At 41.4% G+C, this 12,683-nt stretch overlaps 1 protein-coding gene across 2 annotated transcripts in view; it reads left to right on the forward strand.

Annotated features, from left to right (window-relative positions):
• Positions 1-10,472, forward strand: part of LOC138582078 (ras-related C3 botulinum toxin substrate 1-like) — a 53,501-nt gene extending 43,029 nt beyond the window's left edge. Inside the window, exons 4-7 of one of the 2 annotated variants that reach the window (XM_069653031.1) lie at positions 2,754-2,816; positions 3,894-4,053; positions 4,637-4,808; positions 9,949-10,472. In XM_069653031.1, coding sequence (XP_069509132.1) covers positions 2,754-2,816; positions 3,894-4,053; positions 4,637-4,770 — 357 coding nt within the window. In that variant the 3' untranslated portion in view covers positions 4,771-4,808; positions 9,949-10,472. The remainder of the gene's footprint in view (positions 1-2,753; positions 2,817-3,893; positions 4,054-4,636; positions 4,809-9,948) is intronic. The other variant, XM_069653030.1, reaches the window with a different exon arrangement.
• Positions 10,473-12,683: the final 2,211 nt, after the last annotated feature.

A 12,683-nucleotide genomic window follows, 5' to 3' on the forward strand; every position in this document is an offset into this window, starting at 1 on the left:
AGGAAAACAAGGGGGCCTGGGCACAGTTTATTAAAATCCTGTTTTGGCAAATCTCGAGAACAAGGACAATTCCGTCATCTTGTAAACTGGCAATAGTTTTCCCTATCTTTAAGAAAGGTGATAGATTAAATCCAAACAACTATCAGCCAATTGCCCTGTCAGACGTAATTGGTAACTTATTTGCCTCTCCGACATAAAAGGTTATCTAAATGGGCAGACGAAGAACAATCATTGATGCAAGACTGACTGGATTAACCAAGGGAGTGGGGACAGATCTAAATCTTATGCTATCGAGCAAACTAAAGCCTGAAAATTTAAAATCCCATCAAACTTTGTTTCTAGTATTCATCGATCTTCGTCTAGCCTTTGGCAGTGTCAATAGATCAATGCTATGGGGAAAACTAAAGTTGTGGCAGTGTCCAGAGGACGTCTTACATGCCATAATTGCTCTACACACTGACACAAAAATATTGATCTCATTAATGCTGAAGGAGCTCTAACGGATGAGATAACCACAGAGAAAGGAGTGAAACAGGGCTGCCTGCTGGCTTCGTTGATCGTCAAGCTTTATTTAGCTGATTTGCCTAATATATTTAATAATGTCAACATATTTCTCCCTAAAGTAAATGGAACACCAATTTCTTGGGTCATATACGCAGACGATCTGGTGTTATGGATAGGACCCAAGTAGGATTCCAGAGACAGATAAATCTTCTTCACAACTATCTTAAGAAGAAAGAGCTTGAAATAAATGCAAGCAAATCTAAAATCATGTAATTGGGTGGTTAAGTGGGGGAAAACAAGGCAGACGTTTCAATGCAGAGCAGGCAAGGAAATTATCGGAACTACCAACGTTATTATATATCTGGGAATCTCGTTTAATAAATGTGTAAGAGAATGGTAATGGCTTCAAGATCTGAAATTAAAGATCAAAATGTTGTCTGCGCAAGGAATCATTCTACACCTCAAATTCACCATGAAACCTCTCATGTTTTACACACAGAAAGTAACAGCAGCAATAAACTTTGGCAGTGAATCGGGTCTGAATTTAAGCTGGACAATATGGAACACTCTGGAAAGGTATTTCTGGAGGAAGGTCCTGCGCTTACCCATGTGTACATCCATCGCAGCAATCCGGTATGAATTGAGGATTCAAAAGATGCAATCCATAGGATTATGGAAATCTTTGTCACTCCTACAGAAAATGTGCATGTCATTGTCAGCAAAACCGTATCACATATTGGGCTTATCCTCAGATGGGGCTTATCCGGGCCTATTAAAGAGATGGAATGAAAAAATGGCAAGGCCAAATTGATTACCTAAATGTCTTAATAGACACAGTAAGAGAGAATCCCTGCGCTGTTAAATGGAAGGTAATACAAAATGACTGGATAGAGACCATCAACAAAAGGTTGTTTCTCAGCTCCTTACTGAATTTAATGTGTGAAGCTAGTGCAATAAAAAGGCCTATGAAATATCTAGTAAGATGCCCAAGCCTATATCATCAGGACCAATTTCTTCACCCGAGACTGAACTTGTATCCAATAAAAAAAAATACTGCATATGAGACATTCAAAGAAGCTCAAAGACAATTAATGCAGATTCTGCAAAAAAGAGATGGAATCAGTATGTCACCTCAAAACAAGGTGTCTGAAATTAAATCTAGTAAGATGCTTCCTTCCACTTGGTAAAATCTGCACCAGTGACACTTGAGATGGACGAATGGTGGCAACAAATCCTGCAAGGAGAAAATCATATGCACACATGTGTGACTGTTGACGTTTTGGACGAAATCCTAAAACAAGATGTGTAATTGTTTGAAGCACTATAATGAATGACTGCGGAGAACAGGAGGGTCCTTTGTCATGGCACTTCCTTGATTTGATGCTTTTGTGGTCCTCTCTGCGCTTAGTGGACAATTATTTGCGATAAGGTAGGATTGAGGATGTATTTTAGTTCATAGAAATGGAAGGAATGTTGACTTTTTGAACTAATGGAGCAATGGACACGTAATGTAATGTAATACAAAAGTTTGTAATAAACTAATGAAACAATAAAAAAAAAAAATAATAAATATTTGCTAAAGTGTGATAGATGCAAAACGCAGGTGCTCATCCAGATTTTGGGCCCAATGCATGGTGCTTTACATGAGAGAAATCCAGTAAATGGCCTGAAGATCTAGGATTTGCTCATTCTATCTTTGACCTTATTGACAAATAAAGAAACTGGGGCATCTTTGGAGCTTCCTAAAGCATTTTGGAGATGTTCATGTGTCAGAATGAGTCGCAATAATGTGCCTAAGGGCATCGCAAAGTTCCTCCAGACCGCCCCAGATTTGCTCTCTTTGCCAATCAGGATTCAGGCTGCATGAGCAAATCTGAAATGTTCAGGCCTCACCCAAGTGGAAGTCAGGCCCAACGTGTTTAAAAAGCATTCTATTTTTGGCTAAAAACATTTTAATTACTTTCTATTTTCTTTGTTGAAAGACTTTTGCGTGAAGTGGTATTTTCAAGCATTGGGTTGGGATCATCCTTAGCTTTTTTCATTACAGCCTTTGGAGAAGGATGCCAACATATTTGTGAGATATAAGATGTATGCCTCAATTCAATATTAGTGCACATGACCAAAAACAGAAGGAGAGAAGATAACACTGAACCCCATGATGATAAGGACCAAATTATACCTGTCTTCACCATATGTTCCCCGTTCCTCTTGAATTATGACGTTGTGTCTTTCTTTTCTTTGCCTCTCAGGATGTTTTCCTAATCTGTTACTCTGTGGTCAGCCCCGCCTCCTATGAAAATGTTCGCACCAAGGTAAATTAATATTTTTGAAGTTATACCTTTGTTCATATTTGGATGCCTGCACATGTACAGAGTGCACATTTGGGGAATTTGAGTAATCCAGATGTTTCGGCTCATGCTGTAAGAATAATACAATTGGCTAATATAAAATAATGGGACTGTACCTGCTGTGTAATATCCAATTTGATGGTATTATATTTACGAACTTGGGAGGGGGATGTTAATCAAAATTAGAACTCTCAGTGAGTGCGTCGGTCAATCAGACTGCTCGAAAACCTGGATGAATCACACGATCCAAGACTGTCAGAGCAACCCAAGTGCTTAACGCACCCACCTTGCTGCAAGCCATAGCCCGTCCATCGCCGCCAACCCCTACTTTCTGGTTTCCACCCTCATATGCTGTCCCCCCCTCTTCCCATAACCCTGGCCGAGCCCCGACCTGCCTCTTCCCCCTTACCACTGCTCCCCTCAGCTTCCAGCATTACTGTTTCAGCATCTGCCATGGAAATGGAAGAGAGTCTTCAAGCAGAGCCCCGCCTTTCATCTCCATGGCAACCAGTCACTGCCTCATCTATCCAATGGCCCAGGTGCATATAGGGAGCAGCCTTTTTTTAAATTGTATTTGGCTATAAGCACCCCACGGGTTGCCTTGTTGTGCTAATAGCAATAATCAGCCGTCCAGGGGACATCACCAAACGGTAACAGCATAGGGGCCTGGATGTAAGGCCCTTGCTATGCTCGGGTCTATAACTTGGGCTCTGGGCCATTGCCATCTGGGCAGGCCCCCTGAACTGGTGATATCTGCTTGATTAACTACTCAGCCTGTGCATTTTGAACACTGTTTCTTGTACTTAAGAGGGATTCCATCTTTCTTTGTGAACATGCTGTGTATTGCTACTTGTATGCACACGTTTCAAGCTGCGGCAATCTACTGCTGCCATACTTTATATCCACGCCCAGAGATACGTCCGTGATAGTTCCTACTCAGCATTATACTCGAGGGAAGCGGGTTAAAGTGCAGGTGACATGTAACGGAAGTGTCTTTTGCAATCCTTGCTATCACATTTCTTATTCTCGCCTCGTTCCCAGTGGTATTCTGAGGTCCATCATCACTGCAGTAACACCCCTATTGTCCTTATTGGCACACAAATGGACCTTCGTGACAACAAAGAAACTATTGAAAAACTAAAAGAGGATAGACTTTCGCCTATCACATTCCCGCAAGGTCTGGCACTGGCAAAGGAAATTGGTAAGATTCCTGACCGCTGACTGTGTGTCTCTTCCTCTTGAACAGTATTTGTTCCCTACATGACTTTTCTTGCTGAACTAATGACATCTAGTTACCCACCAATATTTAGAAATTGGGCAGCACTTTAACAGTGGGACATAGCTACAAAAGTAAAATAGTGACACTCTGAGTAAGGGGTATGCTGAGGTCTTACAAGCAAACAAGATGATCTGCAAATCTCCATATTTGAAGGGACCTGTAGGGGATGTGCAGTGGGTGAACAGTCTTCATGCTACTTCAAGAATGTCGATGTACTATGTATTCGTACTATAGAAGGAGAACAATGGTGTGAGCACAGGATAATTAGCTTCCAAGCAGACCCATCTTTTTTTAGCTCCTTTACAATTGGTGGGATTTCATGAAACCAGTTCCGCAGGAGCTGCTTCAGATTGTTGGGGAGTTCCTGAAGCTGCCACTGTTGGTGTAGCCATTTGGTCTCCTGAGGATATCTCACCATAATAACACCCTTTATATGTCTCTCTCTCTCTCTCTCTCTCTCTCTCTCTCTCTTTTTCTCGTGCTCTTTGTGGGTTTTTTTCTGTAGGTGCTGTGAAGTATGTGGAATGTTCTGCCATGACACAGCGTAACCTGAAGACAGTGTTTGATGAAGCCATTAGGGCCGTCTTGCAACCACAACCCAAGACAATGAAAAAGAAGAAAACGTGTTTGATTATCTAGGGGTAAAGACATGTGGCATTTCTCCACTTCAAAGTTGTGTAAGGAGGCTATAATGGTTGGCATAAGTTGTCTAAGTATTCTATTGCTTCTCCTCTGCCTTTCTGTGTTTTAAACAGAACTTTCTACTCTTCTATTGGGTGTAATGTTCTAATAGCAATAGCGTCCCCTTCCTTGGACAGCTGGTACTAATGAGATGCCCTTGGAGTACACTTGCGTATTTCTTTTGACTAATGGTCCCGCCTCCCTTGTGGCCTTCTAGACGCGCAAGCCCAACATGTGGATGACGATGCCACCACTGATCTTGCTAAGGCATCAGTGCAGAGACTGGCTTGCTCTATGTATCTCGGGTCAGCCTTTTGGAGGCAACACTGAAAATGCGACCTACAGCCTGAAGCATTTTCTAAATACAATTGTCCAACAGTCTGGCTGCATTTCCTATCCCAAGCTTCAACGAAGGTGGGAATCTGGCTCAAGGGAGATGGACACGCAATTGACACTGCCAAAAACACAGCGTCTTTCAGTAGGTTTGGACATGCCATGACTGACACGACCCCATCCCTTCATGCCTCTGGGAGAGCAGCCCAGCAATGTTCCTTTCTTTTGCCTGCTTGCATGTCTTTTGCAGTCCCCCATTTACATCTTTCACTCTGGAATGTGTGAGGCAAGACTCTTTATGAAGGAAACACAAATCAGAAACAGACATGAACATAGAAGACATTGCAGAGGTGAATCCTTGAGCTTCCCTCTTCCAGTGCCTAACGGCATAATCTGAAGATTATGAAAGCTTAAAAATAAATGACTGTTAGCCTAACTAAGGTATCATCCTATTGTCTTCTTTGAATGTAGAGATATATTATAATAAAAAGTTGTGCAAAGCCAAACATAAAAAACTCTGTTAAATGGACATTATCGTTGCAGCACATTATCTAAACACCAAGTAAATTAACCAGTTATGGTAAACTACGCCACAATAACCTGTATCCCGATAAACGCACTGTTTGGATTAACCCCCAGCACATCACAGATGACATCACAAATGGCATCATCACTGACAGTACTGATGACATCAAATATCCTAGTAAGTTGTTTTTGTTGTTGTTTTTGTTTTGTGACAGTAAGCAGTTTAAACACCGGATTTGACATGGACGTACTGCAATGAAAGCACGATACACATACTATAAAGGTGCTGTATTTGTAGACTTTAACCTCGCACAATGTTTTAAGCATACTCTCTTTAGAGTTTCACATAAGCTAATGATGCACATACATGTAACAATAAGCAGGTCCCATACGCATGATGACAGACTCTAATCTTAGTTTCGTTCTCTGATCATAGTAAGTGTTTGCCCCTTACTGGAGCTTCCCTGTGTGTGCATATGATTTGTATGCATTAAGTAAACTATGGCTTTCCAGACACATGTCTAGTTATTCTTGTATACGGAGCCCTTGGCAGCAAGTTTAACATACATGAAGGTTGTGATAGCCTTCAATGTATGATTCTACTAGCACACTCTACCGGATTGAGAATGCTCCATTTCTATGGTCTATGCTGCAGTCATTGCCTGTTTTTATGTATTTTTAGATTGCTCTAATATCGACAGAACTTCATTAGAAATGTATGTTTGAATATGTACAATTTGTGATACTGAGAGGCCTACCTATCCACCTTCATGTTGGTAGCAATACTCTAATTTGAACCCCTTCTAAGGACTTTTCATGAGGATTAATAAAGAGTAGTGATGTTATTATATGTGATACATCGATGATGCCATTTGTGATGTCATATTTCATGTACTGGGTGTTAGTCTGTGCAGATCATGGCACGGGCGTGAGTTATGTTGCATAGATTACCATAACTAGTGAATTTCTTTGGTTTTTAGATTTTGCGCTGCAACTAAAAGGCCCTTTAACAAAGTTTTTTCACCTAATTTCACTGGTTTTTAGTAGAGGAACTTAAACATAACTTCTCTTTAACAACGTGTGTTCACTGAATGTCAATGCTTTTTATAACTGAAGAAGTTTCATGATGTTTGAGCATTCGATGTAAGTCATTATAATTCCACTTTTAATATATATGGAATAACTGTAGCACTATTTTAACAAACAACCTTTTTGCAGTGCATACTGATGTGTATCACTTTTATGAATCACATGTTGGGGATGCAAGTCATGGTTTACATGCGATGGGCCCCACCAAGCCGGCCTCAATATCCACCGCACCTAGCCTGCAACCCGGTCCAGTGTCCACTAGGGCATCAGGGCTACTGCACATGGGCTGCAGTCACTTCAGCAATATCTCTAGCCATGACAACCAACCTACAGTAGAAATGGGGCAGGGCAACGTAACCATAATGCACCTTTAACAATGTTTTTTTCAGTGATTTTCAAGGCTTTTTATAACGGAAGATGTATCATTCTGTTCCAGCACGGTATGTAAGTTATCAAAAATTCCTCTTTAAGAAATATGAAACAACTATAAAAATCCTATAACATATATTTTGCGGCACCCATTGATGTGTGTAACTTTGAGCAACGCATGCTGTTTCTGCAAGTTATGGCTGAATTGACTGGGGCTTGAGGTTCAGCTATGTCCCAGGCCTTACCAAGCAACCCACAATAGCCACGAAACCTGTTGCAGTCTGGTGGGTATGCCGTAATGGGATGGTGGGCCATTGTCCACTGCCGATGAGCGTAGAACGTTCTAATAGCAATAGTGACCCCTTCCTCAGGCATCTGGACAGGTATTGAAAATCTTCACTTGGCATGTTGATCCAATCAATGGTTTGAATCCACAATGATTGGCCCTCTTTCCAAACACTCCCGCTAAACAGTGTAAACTGGTGAAAAATCATGGAGATTCCTCACAAACTTACTCTCAAAGTTCAAAACACACAGAAGCCTATAGGTCATCCTGCAAAGAAACAAAAAGGTCTTGCAAGCTAGGCAGGACATTACACCAGGAGTATATAATTGGCTTAAAATTAAAAAGCACTGCCCCATAATTTTGTTACCCATATTCTCTCAGAGATTTATCTGCAAAGCAGGGAGCAATTAGTTACTCACTGAGCCTAGATTGCATATTATTACCAATAAACTCTACTATTATTATTATTATTATTACTACCTGTAGGAGACATTTTCTTTGAAACTACGGTCCCTTCATCAATATCTATCTGGCTTACTAGATGCTGTAAAAAACAAAGGTATATTTAAGAAATCTCTTCCAAGCTTGAGTTTTCATCTGTAAATTATCCAAAGATCTGCAGCAAATATAAATGCAGTGTCTGGCAGAAGTATGCATAAAGAGTCTTTGTAAATTCAGCAGTAGAAGGGTTCTATGTTGCAAGGTAATGGTCGTAATGAACCTTCACCTATAGGGCTTGGATGGAAATTTGCAACCGGGGCAGGGGAGCCATAATCAGGTGCCTCGGATCGTGGCCTGAATCCCACGATCTAAGCCCGTGCTCCAAGCAACCTGAAGGCAGCTCACCTGCTTGCCACCCCCTGCCCTCCCTCTGGTGTCCCAGTCTACCCTCTCAACCTCTACCCCACTTACCTGATCCATTTGGCATGCCACCACTGCTGTCACTGTTTCACGTCTCTGGCCTCCATGGTAATGCAAGAGGGGGCTCTGCATGGGGCCCTGCCTTCTATCACCATGGCGGCCATTTTAGGTAATTTTTTTGCTTGATGAACAGGACACCGAAGTGCCTCATGTTCTTTCACACAAAATACATTGTTGTCATCACCCTGGGTTTTTAGATCGAAAACACGGCGCCTGCCAGATCGGGTGGTAATGGCGCTGGGGCCCATTGTTAATACCCTCACTGAATTCGGACCTATAACTTGGGCCCCTGGCTGTGCGGATCAGTTTAATTGCTTTATTATACGACAGGGCAGCATCTAAGTTCTGAGTCTGTGCAATACGCGTTCTTTGCATTGAGCTTAATGTTACTGTAAACTATACTCTTCAACAATGTTGTAATCATGTAGTCTCACATCGGCACTCATTAGGAGTACAGTGGTAACCCGTAACACCAGATCTGGCACCTGACTTCCCGGTGTCATAGCGACATTGCAATTCGTGGCAGCGTGGGAACTCAGGCGCCGGAATTTGTAAGTCCTCATTCCCATAAAGTTCCAAAGGACTCCATGGGAATGGGGTCTCGGAAGCACCGGCACCGATGCTAACAGTGCCGGTGCTTCCATGACAACTCTCCTTCGCATGGCTGCTGCGCCCGGCAGGGTCATACCTGTCAGGCTCAATGGCCCCGGCAGGCAGACTCGTTATGTGCCGGTCCAGAACATGGGTGCCAGTAAGCTTACCGGCACCCTTGTTTCCGGACCGGCCCACTCTTAATGAGGCCCATAGTGTTCCTTCTACTGCCTGGAATTGACTCCACGTATTTCGTTGTGTTTACGATGAACCAAGAACCATTCACAAACAGGAGCTGGCTACGAAAATCAAATACAGTCTCATTCTTGAGCAACACTACATGCAGATGTGATTGAAACCTGTGCAACACATTTTGAACTCCCTCTGAACAGGTCTATGTGCCCTCTAGCAATTGTCCTTTAATGTCTCAGGGCACGGGGCTGTATTTCTTTCTTTTGATCTATCACTGACAGACAGGCACCTGATAATTATAATAACAATTATATTTTTCTAATGGGTTTAATAGCGGAAACCAGTTTCTAAGCGTGAGACCGGGATTCGAACCTTTTGTTGCAGTGCATTGTCTTGCTTCCAAGACAAACGCGTTGTCCCTGACGACCAAGCTAAACCATCACAATGCGCCATTTCAATTGGAACTAGTGGTATCTTACAGTATATACACACACACACACACACACAAACACACTCACAAATACACATGCACATACCCGCCCCCCCCCCCACTGGGGAGTGATATTCAGAACTTAACATCGACAAATAATGAAGGACCAATACGTTTCTTCCCTTATGTAAGGCACTACCTATGCACACCAGGTCTACCTGGAATAGAATGCCAACTAATGAAAATGCCCACATCATGTGATCTGTATGAGGACTTGGAGTGTGCACATTCATGTAAATCTAGTTTTGGGGTAAAGGCTTATATTGCAGGGGAAGTGTCTTTTTTGTGATGTGAGCTTTCTTGTCTTACTACCCATGACGGTGTCTTCTTTTCTTCACAGGTGCTGCACTTAAAGACTCTCAACATCGTTACAGTGATTTTACTTAACTAGTGCCATTGAATATTTCACCACACATTGTTACCGTCCATTCATCCTCAGTACTTCAGTTTTTCTTGTCTGTATATCTGCTTTGTAGCTAGATTTTCTCATATGTTTACAGATTTCAGGATTGCCTGGCCTAGTCCACTAGACCTAGCTGCTTCCCAACGTTTCGATGGGCAATATTTCATCTATGCCACACACACACATGCCCACACACACACACACACACACACAAGCACACACACACATGTGCACACTGATTAGAATGGATGAGGAGTGTTGGGCATGGTGTGGTATGCACTCTGTTGTCAAATAATCTTTGAAGTGCCATGTCATCAGTCTTTACCAATGAGGGCTGGATCCTCTTAGAACAATTCTTCTCATCAAAAATCCACCACCATGGGCCTATGTCTTCAGCGGTCCACAATAACGTGAAGAGTCAGACTGTGTCAAAACTATCATAAAATAAAAGCTAAAATGCACAGCTGCATTGGCCAACTTAAGGATGAATTTAAGATCATATAAATACGCCTTCTCGATGGATGTTTTTTTATTTTGAAGCCAAGTTTCCATTTTAAACCTGCTGATTCTTGATTTAATTTGCCTTTTCTTGTTTCTGCTTTTCATATGTTATTATGTCGTGGAGACAATTGAGCCTATGGTTTACTGCCACTATTCTTCCTGCTCTTTCTCTGAGACTTAATACAATACAGGGTTACGTTAATTTTTCATCTAGGAGCTTCAGATGCCATTTTAAGTGATGCTTCTCACTCCTTTTCTCTTTCGGATGCTTCCACAAGGCTGACTCAGTGATCCTATGAACCCCATATGCAGTCAGCTGGTCTGCAACACTGCTAATCATTGCACACTAAAGCCTTTGTTTTGACTGTAGAAACACAATCTCTAGTTTATGTGTCATTCATCATTCTGGTCTTAAATGTGGTTTAGTTACAGAACTACATCATTTAAGATATACAAGAATTTTGAAACCCATAATGCTATAGGGCTTAAGATTTTATTTTCAAAGCTAAAGAGGAATCTGATCATATAGATGGGAACGTCTACAAAGAATATTGTCTATCAAGGGAGATCCTATGGCAACAGGCAATCCTCATTGCCCACTGGACAGTCCGTGGAAATACTGAAAACGTTGGCATCCACACTTCCAACGTGTATTTAACTTTGATTATTTTCAAACTTTCGAGCGGGCCAATCTAATGCTGTGTCCATTAAGCTTGTTCACAAAATCTGGTGTATACGACGAATAGCATAACTTTACAGTGAGAGATGTCAACCTTCAGATCAAGTTAATTAATGAGTTACCTTCACATGGGAATGTGTTAGGAGTTAGGCTAGTGCATGTGCTTAAACCTATTGCTGTTTGGTGCTTATGTGGTCCACAATGGACAACTTCCATGCCTGCAATGCCACCATAACAGAAGTCTTATTGATGGGTTGCTGTGCAATACACGTTAGCACTTAAATGTCATAGCAACGAGGCTCACTGGGAGCAAATAGATGGTCCAACATATAAACATTGTTCTATTAATAGTCCTGTCTTTTTTTTAGCAAACACACAGTTAAATTGTCAATTTGCTTTGTCACTTTTTTATATAGTCTCCTTCTCATACATCCATACAACACTTGACGTTGCACGTTTTTTCAGAAACTTTGAAAATCTGAGCATCAATTGATTTACTAAGTTGTTTAAAAACAAATGATTGCAAACCAACTAAAACATGTTCCGTCTTGACTAGGTTCGAGTGGTATGAACGCTCCATAAAGAGATTCTGATGGAAGAACAGTGAATGGACATAGGTGTGTTCCTCACTTACAACATCTGAGCATCTTATAGGATGTCTACCCTGCCTTCGTATAGATAAAAGATATTCTCTTAGTAATACCTCTTGTATATGGTTTCCCAAATAATAAACACATCTTCCAGCTAGATGACTGGGCATGTGTAGCTTTCTGACAAACTTTACCTAAGAACATGCAGAGCTGTCTGTAAATCGTAAAGATACAATTTTAGGTTTGTGCCTTGAACAGATTTGTGTGGGTCATCACATGACTTCCACTTTCATTTCCACTGTGTGTGTGTGTCGTGTTGACATTGGTATTGGGCCAGTCTGAAATTCGGTATATCAGGGACGTCTTCTGGCAGAACCACTAGTCTATGAAGCTCCATATCACATCAGATGATACTGAAGGTGTTGCTAATATGGGTGTTTCATATCAAAGTAATGCTGTCAATGAGTGGTGCAGGGAGAGGAAATAAATGAAATGTAATCAACATTATTGATGAAGTCCATGGCAAATGGTTGCATGTTTAGTGATCTTCTTAAAACATTTATTGTTAGATCAGATGCCTTTGTGAGCAGTGCCTGATGAAAGTTGAAGGTCCGTCAAGGCATTACTGAAATGCAATATCTATTGTATATGTGCATGGACATAGTGCAGTTTACCATCCAATATAGGATCCATTTATATTGTGGTTTCAACGTTGGGCTCCTCATTTATTTTATTCACTAGGAAATAGATGGAAGCCATTTTCTGTCCATGATTTTCAAAAATGCCAACACTAGTTTGGACAAATTCCTCAGCATCTAATAATGGTTTTGTTTTGATTTCGTTAACACTTTTGAACTTGATTTGCTTTGTTTGAGATTGTTCAGACTTAAGCAGAACCTGAT

This window comes from Ambystoma mexicanum, chromosome 3q, assembly GCF_040938575.1.
Source record: "Ambystoma mexicanum isolate Mex_15411 chromosome 3q, UKY_AmexF1_1, whole genome shotgun sequence".
Lineage (NCBI taxonomy): Eukaryota > Metazoa > Chordata > Amphibia > Caudata > Ambystomatidae > Ambystoma > Ambystoma mexicanum.